The sequence below is a fragment of the Lethenteron reissneri genome, chromosome 57, assembly GCF_015708825.2.
Source record: "Lethenteron reissneri isolate LAM-NWPU_2019-01 chromosome 57, ASM1570882v1, whole genome shotgun sequence".
In the NCBI taxonomy this organism is placed as follows: Eukaryota; Metazoa; Chordata; class Hyperoartia; order Petromyzontiformes; family Petromyzontidae; genus Lethenteron; species Lethenteron reissneri.
In genome coordinates, this window is record NC_083835.1 from 4,697,871 (window position 1) to 4,725,410 (window position 27,540).

At 49.9% G+C, this 27,540-nt stretch overlaps 1 protein-coding gene across 1 annotated transcript in view; it reads right to left on the bottom strand.

Moving 5' to 3' along the window:
- The window catches only part of SUCLA2 (succinate-CoA ligase ADP-forming subunit beta), a 41,328-nt gene that overhangs the window by 800 nt on the left and 12,988 nt on the right, over positions 1–27,540 (bottom strand). Inside the window, exons 2-10 of the mRNA XM_061575134.1 lie at positions 21,250–21,421; positions 17,481–17,580; positions 14,534–14,696; positions 12,595–12,723; positions 11,840–11,978; positions 10,654–10,815; positions 8,012–8,154; positions 5,111–5,231; positions 1,425–1,513 (exon numbers count right to left, since the gene is read on the bottom strand). Coding sequence (XP_061431118.1) covers positions 1,425–1,513; positions 5,111–5,231; positions 8,012–8,154; positions 10,654–10,815; positions 11,840–11,978; positions 12,595–12,723; positions 14,534–14,696; positions 17,481–17,580; positions 21,250–21,421 — 1,218 coding nt within the window. The remainder of the gene's footprint in view (positions 1–1,424; positions 1,514–5,110; positions 5,232–8,011; positions 8,155–10,653; positions 10,816–11,839; positions 11,979–12,594; positions 12,724–14,533; positions 14,697–17,480; positions 17,581–21,249; positions 21,422–27,540) is intronic.

Sequence of the window (27,540 nt, forward strand, 5' to 3'; positions counted from 1 at the left end):
GCTCTCCCCTCCCCCCCCCCTATCCTGTACATAACACGTGTCTTACCCAGTGCAACATTTTTTTGCCTCAATCTATCTACACCACTCGTATGCATCTTCTTGGTTCTTTTCGGTAAAGTCATGTAGAAGGGAAATAATAAAAATAAAACAATATACTATTCTCACGACGTTTCGGCCACAACGCAAGCCGCCGTCCTCAGGTGAAGAACAGGTCTGTCGGAAAGACAGCGTCTGAATGAACACCACCAAGCTTGGCAGCGTATATTTAAGCTGGGTTAGAGGAAGGGCGCCTTGACAAAGGAATTGGAAAATGCAGATATGGGATTAGTCACTACTTGTGGAATGCATAGGTGGGGGGGGGGGGGGGTTAAATATACGCTGCCAAGCGTGGTGGTGTTCATTCAGACGCTGTCTTTCCGACAGACCTGTTCTTCACCTGAGGGACGGCTGGCTTGTGTTGTGGCCGAAACGTCGTGAGAATTGTCTTTATTATGTTTTATTATTTCCCTTCTACGTGACTTTACCGAAAGAACCAAGAAGATGAATCCCTGCAGTCACTAAAGCTTTAAATCGAAATTTAGAGTATAGCTCTCTGATGGAAACAGTAATAGGGACAATAGCACTCTCATATAAATTACCTTTTGAATTAAATTACACACCGGGAACATTCTATTTTAGGCCATGCTCAGAAGCAGAACATCATTGACTGACTGTGACCAAATGAAAAACCGCACCTCCGATTCGCACGGTTGGCTACGTACGGTGCAAAAGAAATTCAACGTACGGACATTTACAATCACGGCTTGAGGGTCGGGTTTTTTTTTTGCTGGATTATTTTAAAACGATCACACAAGCACACCAATTCAACTTCTGTAAACAATCGCTTGCGGAGGAAAATCGTCCGGCTCGCGTTAAACGCGCCCGCAAACGAAACGGGGCAAGCGAACGGTTATTCGCGCGTGCGTGCGTACGCGCGCATCTATAATTCGCATTCCCGCAAAAATTTCCGAGACAGATGCTCTCAGCCGGCACAGCAGGTGCCGAAACACAATCTCTGAGATGGAGGAAGAGGAGGAGGCGGGGGGCGGGGGGGGCAATAAGTAAACAAACGGCGGTGGAATAGCGATGTTAGCAGCATAATCCATTTACAAACGGGACCCCCACCCCTTCCTTACGCCGAAACGAGTTTGTGCTCTGCCACTCCAATACATTTACTTTTCCCCCCACCTCTCTCGTTCAAGGTATCGATAAGCTCGACTGCGCGAGGGCGTTCGTGTTTTTGTAAACGGTCTCGCGGACGTCGGCACTTGCTTACAGCGGCGAAGGTACAGCGGGGGATTGCTGCTCTGGGAGCAAATGAGAAGTTGCAGGCGGGATCGACCCCCACCCGAGACGGAGGAAGAGAGACGGGAGCGTTTCCTCACCATTTTAGCAGCTTCGTCCAAGTCGTCGCATGCCAGGATCTTCAGGCTGCTCGCCGCAATGATCGCCTTGGCGTCGTCCACTTGAGTTCCTGTGACATCGACCGAGTGGAGAATGGCACGCGCCTCCGTGTGAAGCACTCGCCCCCCGCTGTCTTCCCCTCCCACGGCGGCCGATTATTACCGCACGGGAATTTTGAATCCGTACTAAATTGTCGCGTACGCACAGTTGCAATTCAATCCCCTAAGTGCGACGGCTGCGATTATGTAACGCGGCCTTGGAAAAGGGGGAAGTTGCAAACAAACTTTGCTTGCCTTCTTGGTTCTTTCGGTAAAGTCACGTAGAAGGGAAATAATAAAAATAAAACATAATAAAATAATTCTCACGACGTTTTGGCCACAACGCAAGCAGACGTCCTCAGGTGAAGAACAGGTCTGTCGGAAAGACAGCGTCTGAGCTTGCGTTGTGGCCGAAACGTCGTGAGAATTGTATTTTATTATGTTTTATTTTAATTATTTCCCTTCTACGTGACTTTACCGAAAGAGCCAAGAAGATGAATCCCTGCAGTCACGAAAGCTTTAAATCGAAATTTAAACTTTGCTTGGTGTTGTTGGAGTTACCACCCCCCTCCCCGAGTGGATATAATCCGTGAATAAATAAACAAGCTTCTCGATCAAAAAGTACGGCACTTTTAAAATTCTCAAAGCAAGGCAGATTTGTAGCACATCTTCTCAATTTGCTGCTGCAAATGAAATTGGCCGAATTCATAATGACGCACGTTACTTTTCACAGCGACGGTTGATTGCCGATCCGGATACTCGCCGATTCAGTCCGGTCACTCGTGCCCATGTCACCCTTCTGTCGCTACTACCACGGTCACTCTTGCCCATGAACCTCACTCATCGATTCCTCCACTCGTGTTGAGGACTATGTCTCCCGGACTGATTCTTTCCTCTCATCCATACTGTGTTCAACCACCACCACCGCAGGGCAAGACATCTCTTCCCGCTCCTTTCCCTGCTCACAATGCTTAGCTTTGGAATCCCCTCCCGTCAACGTGTTTTGTGTGTATGTTGAACGTATTTCGCACGGTAGGTAGCCAACTGTGCTAATCGGAAGCGCAGGGGAAAGACAACAAACTATGGGTCTCTGTGTGAGTCTATGGGTCTCTGTGAGTCTGTGGGTCTCTGTGTGAGTCTGTGGGTCTCTGTGTGAGTCTGTGGGTCTCTGTGTGAGTCTATGGGTCTCTGTGTGAGTGTGGGTCTCTGTGTGAGTCTATGGGTCTCTGTGTGAGTCTGTGGGTCTCTGTGTGAGTCTGTGGGTCTCTGTGTGAGTCTGTGGGTCTCTGTGTGAGTCTGTGGGTCTCTGTGTGAGTCTGGGTCTCTGTGGGAGTCTGTGGGTCTCTGTGTGAGTCTGTGGGTCTCTGTGTGAGTCTGTGGGTCTCTGTGTGAGTCTATGGGTCTCTGTGTGAGTCTATGGGTCTCTGTGTGAGTCTATGGGTCTGTGTGAGTCTATGGGTCTCTGTGTGAGTCTATTGGTCTCTGTGTGAGTCTATTGGTCTCTGTGCGAGTCTATGGGTCTCTGTGTGAGTCTATGGGTCTCTGTGTGAGTCTATGGGTCTCTGTGTGAGTCTGTGGGTCTCTGTGTGAGTCTATGGGTCTCTGTGTGAGTCTATGGGTATCTGTGCGAGTCGATGGGTCTCTGTGCGAGTCTATGGCTCTCTGTGCGAGTCTATGGGTCTCTGTGCGAGTCTGTGGGTCTCTGTGCGAGTCTGTGGGTCTCTGTGCGAGTCTGTGGGTCTCTGTGCGAGTCTGTGGGTCTCTGTGCGAGTCTGTGGGTCTCTGTGAGTCTATGGATCTCTGTGTGAGTCTATGGGTCTCTGTGTGAGTCTGTGGGTCTCTGTGTGAGTCTATGGCTCTCTGTGTGAGTTTATGGCTCTCTGTGTGAGTCTATGGCTCTCTGTGTGAGTCTATGGCTCTCTGTGTGAGTCTATGAGTCTCTGTGTGAGTCTATGGGTCTCTGTGTGAGTCTATGGGTCTCTGTGTGAGTCTATGGGTATCTGTGCGAGTCTGGGTCTGTGTGAGTCTATGGGTCTATGTGTGAGTCTATGGCTCTCTGTGTGAGTCTATGGGTCTCTGTGTGAGTCTATGTGTCTCTGTGTGAGTCTATGGCTCTCTGTGTGAGTCTATGTGTCTCTGTGTGAGTCTATGGCTCTCTGTGTGAGTCTATGGGTCTCTGTGTGGGTCTCTGTGTGAGTCCATGGGTATCTGTGTGGGTCTCTGTGTGAGTCTATGGGTCTCTGTGTGGGTCTCTGTGTGAGTCTATGGGTATCTGTGCTAGTCGATGTGTGTATGTTGAACTTCTTTCATGTTAGCCAACCGTGCTAATCGTAGACACAAACAGCTGGTGGAAGCTTGGGGTCGAATGTCACGGACACGTTCAGACTTTTGTGATTAACCCTTTTCTGACGGAAGAAAAAAAATCAAATAACTTCATCGGTACCGAGGCTCCCACAAGACCATGGCGGGAGGGTGTGTAGGCACAGTTTGTCCTCATAGTGACATTGTCATTGTGCTGGTCGCCTTGTGGCGTCCTCTGGTCTAACACTGTTTGAGACTTGGCTCTAAAGAAAGTTGTCTCTGGTGTGGACCAATCAGTTTCAAAGACAATGCATCATCATAGACTACCAGAGCATGTTCACCCCCAAGTGTGTGTGGTTAATGCAGACACGATTCCTTGCAAAAGGTTTCAGTTTGGTGTTCTAACATCTTAACACAACTGCTTTAATTCTAGATTTGAAGCTTTCGTGACTGCAATGATTCATATTCTTAGGTTTTTTCGGTAAAGTCACGTAGGTAAAACATCAAAATTAATAAAAAATAAAATAAAGATCACGACGTTTCAGAGGCTGCCTCCACGAAACGTCGTGATCTTTATTTTATTTTTATTAATTTTGATGTTTTACCTACGTGACTTTACCGAAAAAACCTAAGAATACAACTGCTTTATTGCCAGAAAGGGTAAAACCTATTCTTAGATCTATCATAGAGTGGCGGTCTCGTCGCTACAACGGCGCAACTACGCCTCTCTAAATGAAGTTAACGCTAACCGCTTGCGCATCCCGAGATTCAGCGGTGGACTTGCAGACCGTCTCGGAACGGGAAAGGGGTTTTAAGTTATTCCAAACAAATTTCTACATATTTGGCGATGGGATCTTCCGACCAAAGTCACATTCAACCAAAACCGCACCCATTTTTAAATCCTTTATATTAAGTTCGCTTGCGTGCTTGCTTGCTTGCTTGCTTGCTTACGACCGTGCAAACCTTTCGGTCGTTTTTTAACCCACTTCTCGTGATCCAATCGAGCCGACAATTTGCACACAGACTCGTTGTGCGAGACAATTAATGTTCGTGAAAATTTTTTTCCAAAATTTTACACTGTTTAGGGAAAACAAATTAAATATTTAATTACCAATTGTTTAATACTGCAGACAATCATCTGACCCATAGGTGGCAGCCATCTCAAGCCAGAGGACGAGAGGACTCTAGCCGCCACGCATATAAAGGATTTAGAGTGAAAAACTTTGTTTTTACGGGTTATACTTATTCCTGTTGATTATCCCCCTTGGCACCGGAGTTTTAACGTTCAATCGTCGATGTGAATCGTCCGCGGCCGGGGAGTCGCGTACCTTGCAAGCGAACGACGATTGGCACTCGCAGGTTGAGCTCCTTCGCCGCGGCGATGATGCCCTGAGCGATGATGTCGCAGCGCATGATCCCGCCAAAGATGTTCACCAGAATGGCCTGGACCTACAGGAGCCAAGGGTTAGGGTTTGGGGGGGGTGGGGAAAAAAGTCACGGCAAGTTCAATTTGTTTGACCGGGTGAGACAAGTCCACAGACCGGGATGGTATCATTTTGCAAGGGTGACTCTGGGTAACGAGGCATGAACGTAGCGTGGCCGGGCGGCTGCAGGTGCCATACGAAGCCCTTGCACGGAGCATACGAGCCACGGCCAATCCACTGCTGGATGAAGGCCTCGCAAGCTGGCCATCATTCAGAGGTTGGGCTCATTTGTAGCGTAATGTACCCACGACGATTAAACTTTGCAAGTTCTTAACAAAAGTTTACATCGACACCAAGTCTCCGCGATCGCGTCGAGTCCAGATACACTCTTGATGTTATCATCGTCGTCGTCGTCGTCATCATCCGTGACCGACTGCTGGATGAAGAAGCCTTCCCCCCAAGCCATCGCAAAATCTCACGGTCCCGCAACGGAACGATCCGCCTAGCAGCTGCGTAATTTGCTAGATTTCGCAGTTCCATCTCGACGGTCGGATCTCCTCCCGGGACGAGTTTCTCTCCTCTTTGGGCTGCCGCACCGTCGTTAAGTCTCGGACCGCCGGCCGTCGTCGCTTGCGACGAACGCGTCTGCCCCAGGCGCACTTGTCTTGGCAGTCGATGGCACGCGTTTAGGCGCACGTATTCTGTGTTTACGTGTGTTCAAAAAAATCCTCGGTGAAGAAACAAAACTGCTCGAGTGTTTTCAGGGCCGATGCGTTGACGCGCGATGCGCTGACGTGCACTCTCGTGGAGTGGTCGACGATGAAAGACGTAGACGCGTCGGGTCGAGCGAACGACAAGGGGATGCACACACGAACAGAACACATTTAGAATCGACGTCGCGCGTATTTGGCTGCTGATGTAAGTTTCCACACGGTGGATAAGCCGCTTGGTTGAGCTATCGTTTGTGGGCACGTCGCTTCTGAAAAAGAGCAATATAGCTCAGTGGGCCGCACCTGGTAAAATAAAAATCTTCGCAGAGTCTAAGCCACTTAGTAGTGGTTTTAAGCATAAGAATGGAGAGTATGTAACATAATACTGGTCAACACACTTTTTCTGGCATAAGGTAGTCCAACGGTTAAGGTAATTTTGGGGTGCTGATTCCAAATCTGGCATCAGTTTTTGTCTATCACATCAGGTTTTTGAGATATCAAATATTGCATTTTCAATACAAACTGCAGAAGAAAATATTAAATGAATGTGGATATCTACATAAAATTATATTATAAACACACTATCCTAAAAATACAGCACCATATTTTAACACTAAAGCAGTCACTGTCACTTATGATTGCAAGTTGTTGCGAGTCAGAGTTAATTTTGGGTAAAATCAATGAAAATGGGGTATGCCGATAGCATAAAATGAGATGTGATAGAGCAAATCTGAGATCAGATTTGGAATCGGCACCCTGAAATTAGTCTAGAACAGCTGCAAAAGTCCAGGCCAGAAAAAAAAGTTTTTTTTTTGTTGACCAGTGTATAATTTGAAAGCTTAATGGTTGATTAGACCATCCCAACGTTCTCATGGGGAACAAGATGACGGTCTTCGGTTAATCACGCAGTTAATTAAAAATGTATATTTCAATTGTCCTCATGTCAAGTTTCCCTTCAGAATTCTCAAGGAAGTGGTGACGAGAGGAGAATATCTTATCTGCAACTGGAGAAAAGTGACAAACATGACAAACAGCTGATGGACAAAAAAACCAGACCAGTCATCCTCGTGTTAAAAGTTAACAGCCCTTTGTCAATCCACTGCTAGATGAAGGCCTCTTTGCAATGTCAATCCACAGGGGTTTGCCTCTGAACCAACTTCACCATGCCGTTCATTGCGGGTCCGTGCAAGACCATTTGGGATACATCACGCGCCATTCATTGTTCGCCGTGACCTGATCAGAACCTGACCTTGTAACCTCTCGATCACGTGCCCCTTAACCAGTGCCATCTGGCCAGTCCGGTACGGGAGTGCAAAGCAAATTATGTTTGTTCACATTAGACGGCGATCATTAACCGCGAATGGTTCATTGATTGCGCCATCGATGCCCGAACCGCCAAGTCGACGTTAATTCCTAGCTTCTAAGAGACAAACGGTTCTCGTAGACGTGGGCAGGGTGGGGGGGGGGGGGAGAGGCTGCGTGTCCCAGGCTGTCCCGCAACGAACTCTGAAGCTTCATTACTGAGAAGAAGAAGAAAAAAAGAACTCTGCTCGTGGTCAGGCGTGCGATTGTCGAGCGGTCCGGTGGTCTCATTACAGCGACGATCGGAATCGTACTGAAGTGGCAGTCACAGCGACGATCATTAAAATCGCTTTAATAGCGCATCGGAGGGTAATGTTCCGGCATTTTTTTTGTTTCTTTTTAGCGAGGCTTCAAACCCATGCAGGGCAGCCCCAGGACACGGGCCTAGAGCTACGCCTGTGCTCTCGTCTCTGGCTCACTCGCTTTTTGTTGTCGATCGCATCATTTTTAAACACAACGCGTGTTGTTGCGCCCGTACGCACACACGCGCCTTCACGACATTAGCACAGCGGTCGACGCGCGCATCACACCGCGACCCCAACCCACCCGCCCCGCCCCACTCACCCCACACCCCCACCCTGCCCCCCCACCCCCCCACCCCGCCACCCCCCCGCCCCACCCCCCCCGCCGACATCGAGTTACATTCCTAACCCGCAAAACGTCGCCCCCGAATCATCCGAATCTTAATCCCCCGGGGGCGTCTTCCCCGACGTCGAGAGCAGCGGCCTCGCACCTTGGAGTCGGAGGTGATGAGCTTGAAGGCCTCCGTCACCTGCTGCGCCGTGGCCCCGCCACCCACGTCGAGGAAGTTGGCGGGCAGCCCGCCGTGCAGCTTGATGATGTCCATCGTGGCCATGGCCAGGCCAGCGCCGTTCACTGCGACGACAAACGGCCAAGCCCGGCGCTTTCGTTAGGGGCCGCCACGGTGGCCAGGAGATGTTTGGGGTAGTGATAGGAGATGTTAACTACCTAGCTTGGTATACAGAAGGTCGTGGGTTCGTTCCTGACCAGGACACCTGCTCTAAGTTTGGAGTCTGCGTGTCTCTCTCATCATCACGGTGGCGCGGAGATGTTAACTACCTCGCTTGGTGTACAGGAGGTCGTGGGTTCGATCCTGACCAGGACACCTGCTCTAAGTTTGGAGTCTGCGTCTCTCTCATCATCATCATGGTGGCACGGAGATGTTAACTACCTCGCCTGGTATACAGGAGGTCGTGGGTTCGATCCTGACCAGGACACCTGCTGTATATTTGGATTCTGCGTGTCTCTCATCATCATCACAGTGGCGTGGAGATGTTAACTACCTCACCTGGTATACAGGAGGTCGTGGGTTCGATCCTGACCAGGACACCTGCTCTAAGTTTGGAGTCTGCGTGTCTCTCTCATCATCACGGTGGCGCGGAGATGTTAACTACCTCGCTTGGTGTACAGGAGGTCGTGGGTTCGATCTTGACCAGGACACCTGCTCTAAGTTTGGAGTCTGCGTCTCTCTCATCATCATCATGGTGGCACGGAGATGTTAACTACCTCGCCTGGTATACAGGAGGTCGTGGGTTCGATCCTGACCAGGACACCTGCTGTATATTTGGATTCTGCGTGTCTCTCATCATCATCACAGTGGCGTGGAGATGTTAACTACCTCGCCTGGTATACAGGAGGTCGTGGGTTCGATCCTGACCAGGACACCTGCTTTAAGTTTGGAGTCTGCGTGTCTCTCATCATCATCATGGTGGCACGGAGATGTTAACTACCTCGCCTGGTATACAGGAGGTCGTGGGTTCGATCCTGACCAGGACACCTGCTGTATATTTGGATTCTGCGTGTCTCTCATCATCATCACAGTGGCGTGGAGATGTTAACTACCTCACCTGGTATACAGGAGGTCGTGGGTTCGATCCTGACCAGGACACCTGCTCTAAGTTTGGAGTCTGCGTGTCTCTCTCATCAATTTTTCCCTCCACATGGTCGAATCGACGTGCGCTTTAGATTATTTACAGTATTTGGCCGCTGTAAATCTCCACACGACGACAAGCCCACTTCGTTGAGCTTTCATTTGTGGTGTCCAGGTCGGTGCTGAAAATGAACTATGCAGCACAGTCAGCCTTATTTGGTATTTTTTTTTTATTATTATAGTAAAACCTTGGATTGCAAGTAACTTGGTCTGGGAGTGTTTTACACGACGAGCAAATTTTTAAAATAAAAATTAATTTGATAAACGAGCGAGGTCTTGCAACACGAGTAGTACGTGTATACGCTTTGTCTGCCGAGCGTCACGTGATCACAACTGATATACGAGTGCTTTGGATTACAAGCACGTTACCGGAACGAATAATGCTCGCAATCCAAGGTTTCACTGCATATATATTGCACTTTTTTCGCATCGTACGTAGCCAACCGTGCTAATCGATAGGTGCGGGAGCGCGGGAGGGGAATGACAACAAACTGAACGCACAGTCAAAAGGTAGACTCGTGTGTTGCGGTTGGGTCGTGGCAAAAATTTGCGTGCGTGAGCGACATTCAAGGACCCGGGATCGCAGTGCCAACAAACCGAACACAAAAAGCAGTCCTAAAGAAATGAGTTCTTAATCTAGATTTAAAAGTGCATAGCTACCAGACGCTTCCTAATAATAATAATAGTAAATTTCGATTTAAAGCTTTCGTGACTGCAGGGATTCATATTCTTGGTTCTTTCGCTAAAAGTCACGTAGAAGGGAAATAATAAAATAATAAATATAAAACATTTTAAAAATTCTCACGACGTTTCGATTGCAACACATGCAATCATCATCAGGTGTGAAAACGACAGCAAGAACATTTGAAAAAAGTGGTGACGATTGCTTGTGTTGCAATCGAAACGTCGTGAGAATATTATTGTTTTATTTTTATTATTTTATTCTTAGGTTTTTTCGGTAAAGTCACGTAGGTAAAAAATTTAAATTAATAAAAGTAAAATAAAAATAAAATAAAATAAAAATCACGACGTTTCGGAGGCAACACAAGCTTCCGTCTTCAGGTGGAACCGTCACAGCCCGACAGCTGTATCAAGTAAATGAGAGATTACAAGAGATACCACTCCGTATATATAATGGTTTCCCTTCTACGTGACTTTACCGAAAGAACCAAGAACATAATAACAATATAATAACAATAGTTTTTTAGACTCTGTCTTATCGACAGACATGTTCTTCACCTGAGGACGGCTGCTTGCGTTGTGGCCGAAACGTCGTGAGATTTATTTTATTATGTTTTATTTTTATTATTTTATTACTTCCCTTCTACGTGACTTTACCGAAAGAACCAAGAAGATGAATTCCTGCAGTCACGAAAGCTTTAAATCGAAAAATAGTCATCGTCGTCGTCGTAGTCAATAGTTACCCAGGCAGCCGATGTTTCCGTCGAGGCCGATGTAGTTGAGGTTGGCTTGCGCCGCCTGCACGTCACGTGCGTCCTCCTGGCTCCAGTCGCGCATCGAGAAGACGCGCTCCTGACGGTACGCCGCGTTGGCGTCAAAGTTGATCTTCGCGTCCATGCACATGACTGTCGGCCACGTGGGGGGGGGGGGGAGGGAGACGAGACAGACAATCCCCCTACGTCACAAGTTGATCTTCGCGTCCATCCACGAGGGGTAGTGACAGGGGAGGGACCTCGCTGGGGGGGGCGGGGGCAGGCAGTAGCAGTAGCAGGATGATGATGACGATGATGCTGTGCTAGGGGAGAAGAGTTGGGGGTTGTTTTAAGTGAGCAACGTGAGCAGGTTAAGATGGTTGCTTCATATGGGGCGGCATAGCGACCGCATCTTCATGAGGCTCATCATGGGTTGATGGTGGCGATGGCGGCGATGATGGCGGCGATGGCGGCGATGGCGGCGATGGCGGCGATGGCGGCGATGGCGGCGATGGCGGCGATGGCGGCGATGGCGGCGATGGCGGCGATGGCGGCGATGGCGGCGATGGCGGCGATGGCGGCGATGGCGGCGATGGCGGCGATGGCGGCGATGGCGGCGATGGCGGCGATGGCGGCGATGGCGGCGATGGCGGCGATGGCGGCGATGGCGGCGATGGCGGCGATGGCGGCGATGGCGGCGATGGCGGCGATGAGGGCGATGGCGGCGATGGCGGCGATGACGGCGATAACGGCGATAACGGCGATGGTGGCGATGGCGGCGATGACGGCGATGACGGCGATGGCGGCGATGGCGGCGATGACGGCGATGAGGGCGATGAGGGCGATGGCAGCGATGACGGCGATGGTGGCGATGGTGGCGATGAGGGCGATGACGGCGATGACGGCGATGACGGCGATGAGGGCGATGAGGGCGATGGCGGCGATGGTGGCGATGACGGCGATGGTGGCGATGACGGCGATGGTGGCGATGAGGGCGATGACGGCGATGAGGGCGATGGTGGCGATGAGGGCGATGAGGGCGATGGTGGCGATGACGGCGATGACGGCGATGATGGCGATGAGGGCGATGAGGGCGATGGTGGCGATGCCGGCGATAGTGGCGATGACGGCGATGACGGCCGGCGGCTGCGTCGGGTTGATCGGAGGCAGCGCGAACCTGCTCCGGACGAGTCCTCCACCATGGGGTTGATCTCGATCATGCTGGCGTCATACTTCATGAACACGCCGTACAGCTTCATCATGAGCTCGGCCGCGTCGTTACAAAGCTCGTCGGGGAAGCCGATCTTCTGAGCCACCTGCCGAGCGGACGGGGTCACGGGGGGAAGGGTTGACGGGAGAGAGAAGGAGAAAGCGGCGGGAGAGTGGAGAAAGACGACGACAGAAAAAAGCGTTTTTTTTATTTGAACGTTGTTCTGTTGCTGAAGAAGCTCCCAGCGCGCGGAGAGAAATGTCGCGACATCGCACCGAACAATACGTGGGTTCGACCCAAACGTACACTGCGGGAGTATTTTAAATCACGTGAAGAGATTAAAAAAAGTTTTGCTGGCTGGGCACGCAAGCGGACGGTGCCGACGTCGCCGCGCATGCCCCAGCGGCGGAGGCGGGTTGCATCGCCGTGCTCCCCTGTCACGCCTCCCCTCCGCTCACCTCCGTATCAGCGCGGTTGGCCACGTCCGGAGCGAAATGTAGTTCAGCGCACATCCTGTATGTCGATCCCGCGCGCAAGCGCATGCGGCGTTAAGTCATTTCTCATTAGACCCCACCCCCCCCGCCTCTCGTCCTACGAAAATCAACGCCGCCTGTCATCTTCATAACCATCAACGCGATGCCACAATCTATCCACTGCCGCATGAAGGCCGTCTCACCGTTCCTGCGCCCCCCGCGGTCCCCTCCGTGGTGCCGCCTACTCACCCGCAGGGCCTGCTCGTGGTTGATGCCCTCCATGATGTCGATGGGCTCCTTGACGATGGCGTCGGGGTTCTCGGCCGCGACGTCCTCGATGTTGACGCCGCCGTGGGAGCTGCCGATGATCACCGGGCCCTGCGGCGTCGCGTGCGGTGCGTGCGGAGCAGTGCGTGCGGTGCGTGCGGAGCGTGCGGAGCGTGTGCGGAGAACGGAGGCGCAGCGGTTAGCGTGCCACGCGACAAACCCGGCGGCCCGGGTTCAATTCCGGCACGCGGCCATCAACGCCAGTGACGATTATCTGAACTGGTCCTGGGTCCTCCCCTAGGTCGACTCGGCCTCAAATGGTGCAGTGTGTAAACATCGCCCTTATAGGTTGCTTGCCGACAGCGCTTACTCCTACAGTCTGTTAAAGGCTACATGGGGGATCTTTGTCTTTTGCGTGCATATAGACACAGGTGGTACACATCAGCCAGTCATCTCAATCAAGTCAACCCATGGCGCCCGGGTCTGTGCAGCGACCTCCTGCCAGCCAACCTTTGACACATCACGTGGCCTCGGAGTGCACCTAGCCTGGCACAAGCGCCACGGAAACATCACCACCACTTAGTGGCGAATGGCGGCTGTTGTTGTTGTTGCAGACAAAGAGACCGTGTCCATCTCGGCCTAACAGACGTTGCGTCGACTTGAAGGTGGGCACGTGGCTAAGCAGTAGAGCGCATTCGCCGCCTGCTGAAGAGGTTTCGCGGTTTTCAGCCCAGTGGCCGCACTGGCTAATGCCGTGCATGCCCTGGCAAAAAAACCCTATTATTACACGTCGCTCTGCCTCTACATCAGCCATACTAAAGGAGAAGTGGTAGTTTAAGATCCACAGTGGATGTTAAGGAACCTGCGATGTTGTTTGATCAAGGGTAAGCCATTGCGTGCCACGGTCACAGTCCAATTTTGCGAATTTAGAAAATTACAAATTACTTGAGTGAATCAGCCAAAATATCAATATCGCCCCCCAACAGCCAAACCACTGAGCCCTTCTTGAGCGAAGTGGGGGGGGGGTTAATGAATGCATATAAATGACAATTTAGTATCCTTCTTCTTGGTTCTTTCGGTAAAGTCACGTAGAAGTGAAATAATAAATAATAAAAATAAAACATTATAAATATACGCTGCCAAGCCTGGTGGTGTTCATTCAGGCGCTGTCTTTCCGACAGACCTGTTCTTCACCTGAGGACGGCTGCTTGCGTTGTGGCCGAAACGTTGTGAGAATTATTTTATTATGTTTTATTTTTATTATTTTCCTTCTACGTGACTTTACCGAAAGAACCAAGAAGATGAATCCCTGCAGTCACGAAAGCTTTAAATCGAAATTTAATTTAGTATCCATTGGCGGTTGGGTTATTTATATGGTAAGCAATGTACATTATGCAAGCCCATTGTTCTTGTACCTCCTGCCTATTGTTCAACGGTAATCCCTATTGATATCTGGGGACCTGTATAGGCATGCGTTTAAACAATGTATTATTTGAGGATTTGCTTCCAAGCAGCAATAAGTCTGTAGCTATCCAAACGGTTAAAATTATTTTTATTTCCCTCAATTTCAATAGATTCTCCAATTAGTCTTGGCCGGTAGTAACTCGCTTTGCACAGAACTTCAAAATTACCAAAATCAATCGAGTGTCCTTGTTGGCCACGCGTGTTCTGTCACTGCAACTTCTGTCTCATTCGTTAAAACAAATTAAAACCGAAACAACGCTGGCAAAGAGACAAAAAAACACATCTCAAAATATACTGGTGTGTGTCAATTCCCATGCATTCGTTCGATAAAACTTTTGGGGAAAAAAAACGCGCCTGCGAAAAAAAAACCGCACATCTGGACAGACGAAAGAAACGAAGGTCTGAAAGCACCGTCCCTCGACGCCGCGTCGACTCGTGTCGTACGAAGGAGCCACACCTGGAAGGCTCTCTCGAGTGCGATGGCGAAGTAGTACTCGCGGCGCGGGTAACGGCGCTCGCAGATGAACACGTGGTTACAGATGCGCCCCTTCTCGCCCGTCTGCTTCGTGTACAGCTTCTTGCCGAGCATGCGGCTCGCCAGGTCCCGCGCTTCCTCGGGCCTGACGATCGTACGCACGGCATCGCACACGCACGCCATCGCACACGCACGCTATCGCACACGCACGGCATCGCACACGCACGCCATCGAACAGCGGACACGCGCGGCATCGCACACGCACGGCATCGCACACGCACGGCATCGCACACGCACGGCATCGCACACGCACGCCATCGCACACGCACGCCATCGCACACGCACGGCATCGCACACGCACGGCATCGCACACGCACGGCATCGCACACGCACGGCATCGCACACGCACGGCATCGCACACGCACGCCATCGCACACGCACGGCATCGCACACGCGCGCCATCGAACAGCGGACACGCGCGACATCGCACACGCGCAGGAGCGAGCGCGGTAAAGCCACACGAAAGACGAACGACGCCCGTAGTGATGTACGCGACGCCGACACTTTTGTTGAGTGCGTCAAATTGTTACGGGGTGAAAATTATCTGAACGTCGGCAAAAGAAATTACTAAAAAATCTGTCGCCCTTATAAAATCAGACAGTTTTTTTTAAATCCCCAATTCATCTCTACGACAAGGCACACACCCCCGCAAGACAGGGCGTGTTTGTGCTTCTTAGGACGTGTTCGACGATACGGCTTCCCACCGCGTGCCACTTTTAAAACATTGCCGCCCCCCCCGCTCAGCTTTGAGAAGCCGTTGGTAAGCAAGTGTCCGGCTAAGCGGGTCGGTTCGGCGTGAGAACGTCTCCGTCGTGCCTGCACGTCTCAAGTCCATCTCGGCTCGACGCTCATCGTCGTGCGTCCCGCGACGAAGCTAGTCCTCTCTAACAAACTGCCCCCCTCATGGCCGCATCGTTCCTTTTTTAAATCCTTTATATTAAGTTCACTTGCTTGCTTGCGCGCTTACGACCGTGCAAATCTTTCGGTCGTTTTTTAACCCACTTCCCGTGATCCAATCGAGCTGACATTTTGCAGACAGACTCGTTGTGCGTGACAATTTATTTTCGTGAAAAAATTTTCCCAAAATTTTACACTTTTTAGGAATTTTTTTTATATTTAATTACCAATTGCTTAATGGTGGCAGACAATCATCTGACCCATAGGTGGCAGCCATCTCAAGCCAGAGGACGAGAGGACTCTAGCCGCCACGCATATAAAGGATTTATAGTGAAAAACTTTGTTTTTACGGGTTAATTTTTTTTCCATCATTCTCAACGGTGGTACAGCGTCCGTTTGATCCGTTGGCGTAATAATAAGTCCGAATTAGAACTCGCGAAATGCACGCTGCAAAGTTTGCTCACGCATTCGCACATTTTTTTCTATCGAGTTAACAAATGCTGGTCTTCGCTGGCAAAAGCAATCGTGGAGGGAGATTGCCCTCTAGCGGACAATGTGTTACAACAACTGCCAAACTCAGATTCACCCCCATCCCTTGGTTATAATAAATACAGATCATCGATCTTCTTGGTTCTTTCGGTAAAGTCACGTGACTTTACCGAAAGAACCAAGAAGAAGTCACGAAAGCTTTAAATCGAAATCGGCAGATTTGGGGGGCAAGGTGGGTGCCGGATTACCAAAATTGGAGGGGAAGGGGGGCGCCGGATTAGCAAAAACGCCAGATAATCACTGCTAATCGATATTTAAAATTGCTTATTTTTGCACATTCTTGTATAAAATGTTTATAGGTGTTGTGTATGTTTTTTAAATTTGATTACTATATGAAATTGGCATAAATAATCATGCAAATAGACAAACAATAAATATCCTACTGTAAAAAAGTTACCGTGTTCACTTTACCGTACTTGCCACTCCAATCGCGAAGACTCTGCATCATGGGGTAATGTACGTAGTACTACGGCGCTCTTAAATTTAGATTTAAAGCTTTCGTGACTGCAGGGATTAATATTCTTGGTTCTTTCGGTAAAGTCGCGTAGAAGGGAAATAATAAAATAATATAAATATAAAACAATAAAAATTCTCACGACGTTTCGACTGCAACACAAGCAGTCATCATCAGGTGTGAAATCCACGGCAATAATTTTTTAATTGTTTTATATTTTTTTATTATGTCCCTTCAACAACACGTGTTGATGATCGCCGGACTGATGCAGCCTTTAGACCAGTGCTCCAGTGGTTGTTAGTCATGAAACATGTATACAAGTGCAGTATTTTCATTGTTTAAGTTGTTGTATGTAGTGTATAATGTACTGCATATCATATTTGACACTGAAATCAAGCGGAGCTACTTTTCTTCGTCACGTACATGGTGCCGATCGCCGGACTGGGTACAGCCTTGGGAGCGATTTTGCCGGATCAGCCAGGGACCGGCAGATAATGTTGGAAGCCGGATAATTGCTCGCCAGATAATCGATGATTAACTGTATCACGATTCAGTGTATGATTTTGATTGAAACATCTTTTTTAATAAAAAAAATTCTTCCTTCTCACTTGTACTGATTTTCTGTCTAAGTAGCGTAGTTTTGTTTGCTTCGTGTGAATATGATTTCCGTGCATCATAAATCATTAAATTCTCAAACTGCATGATGCGACATCTGTGGACATCTGTGAAAAAGAGCTTCATAGCTCGTCGGATTCCTCCAGTCAAAATAAATATTCTGATTCTGAATAATCAATCAATGAATGGACCCATCAACACATCTCTCTTGTTAACTCGAATTAAGCTAACCAATCGAACCTCGGCAACACCCTTCCACCTAACCCTACTCCTCACCCCGACCCATCCACGTTTAACCCCCAGGCATTGCGTTTCCATTTCTGTTTTGACGTTCGTTTGCGCGTTTTTACTCACGAGTAGACAATCTTGACCCCCCCACGAAGGCCGCCTTCAAACACTCCCTTTCCTCGTCCCCCGGCTAGCACCTGGGCCTTCACCACCAGGTCTGTGGAGCCTGCAGAGGTCACACAAGGAGTCAGACAGGGGTCAGACAGGGGTCACGGACATCAGTAATCGCTGTTGAGAGCGGAGGCCGCACACATATGAAGGGGGCAGACAGAACGTGGTGGTCGTCATTCTATTGAAGTAGAACAGCATTCTGCGCGGCGGAGTTTTGCAAAGGATGCCAAATTAAAATGTTCGTTTGTTCGTTTCTCAGTCCGCTTGTCCTGGTGAGGGTCGCGGCGGCAGCTTGTTGAGTAGTGGCGGTCCCACACCTCGCTTTCCCTGGTGACAGACTCTAGCTCTTCATTACTAGACACTACTACACTACACTATATACTACTACACCACTACACTATACACTACACTATATACTACTACACCACTACACTATACACTACACTATATACTACTACACCACTACACTACACTATATACTACTACACCACTACACTATACACTACACTATACACTACTACACCACTACACTACACTATACACTACACTATATTCTACTACACTACACTATACACTACACTATACACTACACTATATTCTACTACACTACACTATACACTACACTATACACTACGAAACACTGACTCCAGCTCTTCGTGGGGAATTCCCAGGCGTTCCCAGGCCAGCCGAGCGGCCTAGTCCCACCGCTAGCGCACCCCGGGCCGGCCCCGGGCTCTTCACCCAAAATGTATACTTTGTTAACTCATGTACGGCAAGCAATGCAATTGGGCGGTGACTTTCGGAGACCTTCATCCTGCAATGGACTGACAAAAAAAATGAGCAAAAAAATAAAAAGCTCGTTTTGATAAAAACATCAACAAATACGTTGAGCTATTTGTTTCACGCCAAGTGAATGTACGACAACACACATCGTTACTGCAGGTCGCATCCCCGTTTGTTTTTCTTTTAAATCGAAGAATTCAAAACGAAATGCTGAAACAAATTCTCACGTCGTACAACAAACACGGCCCCGCGCGACAACAACAACAAAATAGGCAATCGAAAGCATCTCAAGGTTTTAAAATCGGGTTTGAGTTCGGTGATGGGAACAAAGTCGGATGAAAGCCAAGGCTTACAAACGCTACACCGAACGATAAAAAAATGTTTGCGCGAGCAAACACCAAACCATGGACGCCAGATCACTACCGTAACTGCAGTTCTCAACCGGCCTCAACGAGTCTGCATTTCACTTGCCAGCGGCTGCCTGCTGACATCGCACTCCGCTCTCCTCTCTGCGTTCTCGGCTCCCCCCACAATGAGGTTTCACTCTTCTCGTCTCGACCCAATGGAGCGTTGTTTCTTCACCCCTGCCATCTCCGCTGTCGATAAACTCCTTAACCCTGGGCATTGTTTACATACCGCCCTGTTCCAAGTCCAGACTCCATGACTAAACCCCCATTCTCTTCCGCTTTTGAATGACTTTTCTCCATACCCTGAACTTGCACGTGCATATTAACGGAAAGGCGCACGAGGGGGTGGGTGGCCAACACGGCATCCGACCGACTTGGGCTCCCTAGTGGCGATGCTTACACTTCGCACTAGGCACTCATTTGAGGCCGAGTCGACCTAGGGGAGGCCCACGACTGGTTCAGATACTGGTGTTGGCCGTGTGCTGGAATCGAACTCGGGTCGCCGGGTTCGTAGCGCAGCCCATTAACCGCTACACTACCTCTACCCACAAACCTAAAAAGATGTATGCATGTATGTTCGCGCCGTACGTAGCCAATTGATTTAAAAGTGCGCAGCTCTGAGTGACTTCCTAATATCAGAAGGAAGAAAGCGTTCCAGACGGCCGCAGAAGCGCATCCGAAAGCGCGCGATGCGGTGACCACCGTCTTCTTTGTTCGATGGCCAGCAACCAAAAAGTTGCTGCTGCTGCTGCGACGTAATTACTGCACTGTGAGGGGGTTTTCTTTCTTCCTCTAAAATATTAGTCACCCGTGTTCCAAGCCACTTCCCCGTTTCGAGATCACCCCACTCCACACTCGACGTAATTCCCCTTCAAAATAGAGGTTTTTGGGTTAGATCGCGTAAATATGTGTCGTTTAAACCCGCCACCACCCAGACACAGCCCACTAGTAAGGGTTGTCATGTAAACAGAACGTGCCAATTCGTCACTGGTACAGCACGCCGGTGTGTTGGAGAGCTAGATCTGTGGCTGTCGCCTGAAGCTGGTTGTAATTACTGGCGAAACGTCGTACTCAGATTGTAAATGTTGTGGCTTGGCTCTCCATTACACCGGTGTGCTGTACTAGTATATTACACTATACACTACACTATACACTACAATATACACTACACTATACACTACTATACACGCTACACTACGTAACACTATACACTACACTATACACTACACTACGATACACTATACACTACACTATAGACTAGTGCTGTACTCGTGACGAATTGCCCACGTTCTGTTTACGTGACAATCCTTACTAGTTGGCCGTGTCGGGTGGTGGCGGGTTTTAACGACACATTTATATATTGACACGCTGTAACTCAAAAACCTCTATTATGGATGATATTGGTCGCGAAAGCCTGCTACGTGTTAAACTGTAATTCCCCTTGTTTGTGGCATAATGTCTGGAAATACAAGCGCATTCAAACTCTTTGTAGATGCAAACTACATCCCGGTCTAGCGCATGCCATTTCAGAGCTCGCCACTAATTTTTCATAGCCAAGCAATCTTCAGGCCTCAACTTCCTCCTCCTTTTTCGCAAATGGGATGCGAGGCGATTTCCCCGAGAGTAGTGGTCCGACGTTCGAGGACGAGTGACCAAAACTGATACTCGGAACACAAATCGGTTCCCGTCGCTTGGGGTGTCATCGTTTACGCGGTGTACGAGGTCTCTCTCCGATGTACTCTTTGGTTTTGTCGGTAAAGTCGCGTAGGTAAAAAAATTTAAATAAATTAAATCACGACGTTTCGGAGGCAACACAAGCTTCCGTCTTCAGGTGGAACCATCACAGCAAAATTACTGTATCAAGTATCACAGTTTGTGTTGCCTCCAAAACGTCGTGATTTCATTTATTTTAATTTTTTACCTACGTGACTTTACCGAAAAAAACAAAGAGCATGAATCCTTTCAGTCACGAAAACTTCAAATCTAGAATATCTCCGATGTGTTTTTGCTGGGCTCGTACACCGCGTGTCGCTTGCCAGGTGCAGCAAAATGTCGGACATCGCGCCGAACAGGAGGCCACAACAACCTTGGAAGATGCATCGGAGGGGCTATGAATATAATGATCACATTACAAATACGACGACGACTTATATATCTTCTTGGTTCTTTCGGTAAAGTCACGTAGAATGGAAATAATAAAATAATAAAAATAAAACATAATAAAATACAATTCTCACGACGTTTCGGCCACAACGCAAGCAGCCGTCCTCAGGTGGAGAACAGGTCTGTCGAGAAGACAGCGTCTGAATGTTCCTGTTCTCCACCTGAGGACGGCTGCTTGCGTTGTGGCCGAAACGTCGTGAGAATTATTTAATGTTTTATTTTATTATTTTATTAATTCCCTTCTACGTGACTTTACCGAAAGAACCAAGAAGATGAATCCCTGCAGTCACGAAAGCTTTAAATCGAGACTTATATATCCTCGACAAAGTTGACCGGGGCCTCGTTCTACGCCGCCACGGTGCGTGCCTCACCCATGCCCTTGGCCACCTTATAGGCCTCCTCGACGGAGGTGGCCACCGTGCCCTTGGGCACCTTGACCCCGGCCTCCTGCAGCAGCTCCATGCTCATGTACTCGTGCAGGGACAGCTGCCGCCGCTGCTGCGGCTGATGCGGCTGCTGATGCAGGATGGGCGCCCCCATGACCTGAAGAAGCGGACACACGACAAACGGTGACGTCGCTTTACGGCCGCAGCCGTCGGCGCCGTCAGCAACGTGACCCGCCGTCGCAGCCGTCGCCAGCGTCACCGCCGTCGCAGCCGTCAGCAACATCACCACAGTCAACGACGTCACCAATGTCACCACCGTCACCACCATCACCACCGTCACCACCGTCACCACCGTCACCACCGTCACCACGGTCACCACCGTCACCACCATCAGCAGTCACCACCATCACCACCGTCACCACCGTCACCACCATCAGCAGTCACCACCAGCAGTCACCACCGTCACCACCGTCACCACCATCAGCAGTCACCAACGTGGTCACCGTCACCACCGTCACCACCATCACCACCGTCACCACCGTCACTAGTCACCAACGTGGTCACCGTCACCACCGTCACCACCATCACCACCGTCACCACCGTCACTAGTCACCAACGTGGTCACCGTCACCACCGTCACCACCATCACCACCGTCACCACCGTCACTAGTCACCAACGTGGTCACCGTCACCACCGTCACCACCATCAGCAGTCACCACCATCACCACCGTCACCACCGTCACCACCATCAGCAGTCACCACCAGCAGTCACCACCGTCACCACCGTCACCACCATCAGCAGTCACCAACGTGGTCACCGTCACCACCGTCACCACCATCACCACCGTCACCACCGTCACTAGTCACCAACGTGGTCACCGTCACCACCGTCACCACCATCAGCAGTCACCACCATCACCACCGTCACCACCGTCACCACCATCAGCAGTCACCACCAGCAGTCACCACCAGCAGTCACCACCGTCACCACCGTCACCACCATCAGCAGTCACCAACGTGGTCACCGTCACCACTGTCACCACCATCACCACCGTCACCACCGTCACTAGTCACCAACGTGGTCACCGTCACCACCGTCACCACCATCAGCAGTCACCACCATCACCACCGTCACCACCGTCACCACCATCAGCAGTCACCACCAGCAGTCACCACCGTCACCACCGTCACCACCATCAGCAGTCACCAACGTGGTCACCGTCACCACCGTCACCACCATCACCACCGTCACCACCGTCACTAGTCACCAACGTGGTCACCGTCACCACCGTCACCACCATCAGCAGTCACCACCATCACCACCGTCACCACCGTCACCACCATCAGCAGTCACCACCAGCAGTCACCACCGTCACCACCGTCACCACCATCAGCAGTCACCAACGTGGTCACCGTCACCACCGTCACCACCATCACCACCGTCACCACCGTCACTAGTCACCAACGTGGTCACCGTCACCACCGTCACCACCATCAGCAGTCACCACCATCACCACCGTCACCACCGTCACCACCATCAGCAGTCACCACCAGCAGTCACCACCGTCACCACCGTCACCACCATCAGCAGTCACCAACGTGGTCACCGTCACCACCGTCACCACCATCACCACCGTCACCACCGTCACTAGTCACCAACGTGGTCACCGTCACCACCGTCACCACCATCAGCAGTCACCACCATCACCACCGTCACCACCGTCACCACCATCAGCAGTCACCACCAGCAGTCACCACCGTCACCACCGTCACCACCATCAGCAGTCACCAACGTGGTCACCGTCACCACCGTCACCACCATCACCACCGTCACCACCGTCACTAGTCACCAACGTGGTCACCGTCACCACCGTCACCACCATCAGCAGTCACCACCATCACCACCGTCACCACCGTCACCACCATCAGCAGTCACCACCAGCAGTCACCACCGTCACCACCGTCACCACCGTCAGCAGTCACCAACGTGGTCACCGCCGTCACCAAAGTCACCACCATCACAGCCATCACTACCATGACCACCTACACCAGCGTCAGCAATATCACCACCGTCACAGACCCACTTGCCAGAGGTTCTGTTCCCACCACAGCAGCCTGGCAACTTGAATTACCAAAGACTGTGTTGTTGGATATTAAATAGATGTGCAGGGTCCTGTAACACGCAGGTGGACAGGTGGCTGAGATCCTGGGTTCAAAATCAGGCCACCGACCGCCTTTGTTCGACCAGGTTCCAAAGAGTAAAACGGGCCCATCCCATCAAAGCCAATGAGAGAAAATGCACTTTTCGCTCTCCCACTAATCAAGAGTGAAGCACCAATTGGGTGTGTGGTACAGGTCTGAAATTCCTGTCTGCCAGTTGTGACGCACAGGCAAAGATACGGATCTCCCATTAAGCGTTGTATTCTGCCAGGAAATGTCACGTTAGCAAATGCCTCTTTAAACTAATCTCAACTAAGAACGATTTCTATTTTACCACGTAAGGCCCACTGAGCTGTATAGCTCTTTTTCAGAAGAGACCTGGCCATCACAAATGATAGGCCAACGAGAAGTGGCTTATCATCACTTGGAAATTTATAGCAGCCAAATACTCTAAACGCGTGTTTCTAAATGTGGAGGTATTAAATTATATTTCAAAAGCGAGCCAGCCATAAATAGTTTAGACATTTATAGCGCCAAAATAGTCTAAATAGTTTTCGATTTAAAGCTTTCGTGACTGCAGGGATTCATCTTCTTGGTTCTTTCACCTGAGGACGGCTGCTTGCGTTGTGGCCGAAACGTCGTGAGAATTATATTATTATGTTTTATTTTTATTATTTTATTAGTCTAAATAATCTCAATGCATTTTTCTAAATGTGGAGGGAAAAACCGAAGGACCCGGAGATGAATCCACGTGACCACGGAGAGAGAGAGAGAGAGAACACGCAAACTCCAAATATACAGGAGTCGTGAGGGTGGGGATCGAACCCACGACCTCCTGCATACCAGGCGAGGGCGATAACATCACCACCTTGGCGCCAGCAAAGCGAGTGATCTGGCCTGCACCAACAATTATGGAGTCACATTTTACTCCCCATTCCAATGTTGACACAATGCACCACTCACTCGTCGTAGATTGCCTGCGGACTTAAAGACGCCTTGTATACAAATACACCTATGTTCGTGCACGACAATAAACCATTATTACCTCTGAAATAAGCCCCCCCTCCCCACCCCCCGTCTTTGCCTTTTGTTGTTGATGTAACTCAACTCAAGTGCTATAATCGAGTTGTGTTACAAGCTTTCTGGGCCAAAGGTCCCCGTCAAAAAATATTTTTAAGTGAGGCCAACTTGACAATTAGCCGGACTCGCCATTGGCAAACTCACTTCATCATCCATAATAGTTGTTTTTGCGTTAGATGGCGTAAATATAAATGTTAATTCTAGATTTGAAGCTTTCGTGACTGCAAGGATTCATACTCTTAGTTCTTTCGGTAAAGTCACGTAGGTAAAAAATGAAATCTAAATTAATTTTGATTTCATTTGTTACCTACGTGACTTTACCAAAAGAACTAATAAATATAAATGTGTCGTTAAACCCGCCGCGACCCGCCACAGCCAACTAGTAAGTTTTGTCACGTAAACAGAACGTGCCAGTCCGTTACTAGTACAGCACACCGGTGCGTGGGAGAGCAAATCCACAACATTTACAATCATTCACTTCATCATTATCTACTCAGCCGGAATGCGATGTCGCCACTAAGAAGCTCGTAGGCTAAGCGAGAGGCACGTGTGCCCCCAATCCCGCTCGAATGGGCAAACCGCCACGCACAGCATGTGTTGGGAGACTGCCTTGTGGGCAGCAAGAGAGCAGTGAGGAAAAACTCCATTGTCGTACAGAGTTCCCCCCCGCTTCTATGCTGCCCGCCTTTGCCTACCCCGGCACTGACCAGCGTGGTGGTGACATGATGGCAGAGGTCGCAACCGGGTACCCGATACCCGTACCCTACCCGATACCTGGCTACCCGTACCCGGCCGGGTACGGGTTCAGGTACCCGATTGCGACCCTGGTGCGGCCGGGTACGGGTACGGGTAGGCCGTGAGTCACTGGTGAGTCACCATTTGTCACTCATTTCGGGTAGGGTACGGGTACGGGTAGGGAACGGGTACCCGTACCATTTGCGATCCTGGTGCGGCCGGGTACGGGTAAGGAATCAAAACCCGTATGCGACCTCTGCATGGTGGTGGTGGTGGTGGTGGTCAAATAACCCCATGGTGACCGGCGCAGGCATGGCCGGGAGCAGAGGGCCCTTATCTAGCAGCGGATTGCTGGAAGTGAAGCGGCCGTTGCGTTTACACATCTGGCAGAGCAGAGTCACGGCATCGCACGCGCGGCGCTTTCAGACGCGCTTCTGCGGCCCGTCTGGAACGCTCTCTTCCTTCCGATATTAGTAAGCCACTGGGAGTTATGATGCACCACCTTTAAATCATCTCGAGCGGTGGTTGTTAAACCCCTGGAGCTGCGAGATGCCCTTCCTGGGGGGGAGGGTGTGAGACATGGCCAGATTTTTTGTAGAAGGTAAATCATCGAAACACAACTTAAGCACGAGCAACGCAGGTACAATTTACTTTGTTTCTTCAAACCCTACGTATTTATTAACATTGTACATGTTTTTAACGATTGAAAACCAAAGGTGTGCAAGGCTGCAGTGAAGGTTAAGAACCACACTGCTCTTGATTGACAAACTGCTTCCTTTAGAACTGCTTTGTGTTCAGCATACGCCACTGCACGTACTATGTGGAGCATAGCTCTCCGATCGAAACAGTAAGAGTGACCCATCTTCTTGGTTCTTTCGGTAAAGTCACGTAGAAGGGAAGTCATTAAAAAAAAACATAGTAAAATAATTCTCACGACGTTTCGGCCGTCCTCAGGTGAAGACCAGGTCTGTCGGGGAGACAGCGTCTACGTGACTTTACCGAAAGAACCAAGAAGATGAATCCCTGCAGTCACGAAAGCTTTAAATCGAAAAGTAAGAGTGACACAGCGCTCCCACGTAAAAAACCTTTTGAATTAAATTAAACACCGGGAACATTTCATTCAGGCCGTGTTCAGAAGCAAAACATCATTGGCTGGGTGTGACGAGATGAAAAACCGCACCTCCAATTAGCACGATTGGCTACGTACGTGCAGCGCCGCTCAACAACGCGACTCGGACAAAGAACAGCGTTGGCGAGTTTTGGACAAGCGACGATGCCCCCCTTTGCACACGAGTTGGGAGCCTTGAGACAGAAACAAAACATGTCCAGAGGAACTGGAGGCCCTTCCTGAAGCAGAAAAAAAAAACAATGCGAGCCCGTTTACGCGTCGGACAGACTGATTGACCGTGCCGAAAGGAATTTGACCGCGGGTGTTTTGTGGGGAAAGGGATTTTTTTTTTAAAACGCCCTTGTTATGATGTTACGTGCCGAGTATATACAACTTGATTGACGCGAATTGCTCCCAATGTTTTGTTCGACTTTGCCAAATATTGCCCGCCCGCCGATGTCGAAACGCTGCCGTAAAAAAAAACACAAACTCGGCCGTTAAAATAAACACAGCTCAGTGTGGTGTCCAGTTTTTAAAAGGACTAGGAAGAATTGCCACGCGTAAGAGTGGATTCCGAAACGCTACTCCCGCGTGCGTTTTTCCCCGGACGTCGATCACCGTGCCGCAATAACGTTATTGTTCATCAGTGACGACGGTATTACGTCACGGGATGACATCACGCGTAATCATGTCATCAAAAGGGGCGTTTGTACGACGTCATCACCGTGGCTTAAAGGGATGATTCATTTAATGCTGGGTTTTTTTCTATCACGAAGTTTTTGCAAAACCCATTGGGACACCCATTGATCAAATACAATTTTATTTTTATTTGATCACCTTTATGAGATTTTGCATAGCGCCCCCCCAACCCTCCACCTCCTATAGACCGATAGACAGAGCTCATCCATTAACGCCTTCAACTTTCGTTTGAAGGCGTTAGAAACTGTTCAAAATCAGCCGTGATGTCGTGTCTGGCTCGTTCGCCACCGTGGCAAGGCACTCGCCTCACAGATCTGGATCAGAGGTCGACCCAGCCCATCATCATCATCATCATCCCCTCTGGGGCCAATAAAGTGAGGGAGCAGCACACTGCGTTCGGTTGCCCTGCTGCATACCGACAGGGCTGACCGCCGCCAACCGTCCGAACGAGGAATTTCCACCCATGATGAAGGCAAGCGTTTCTTCAATGTGG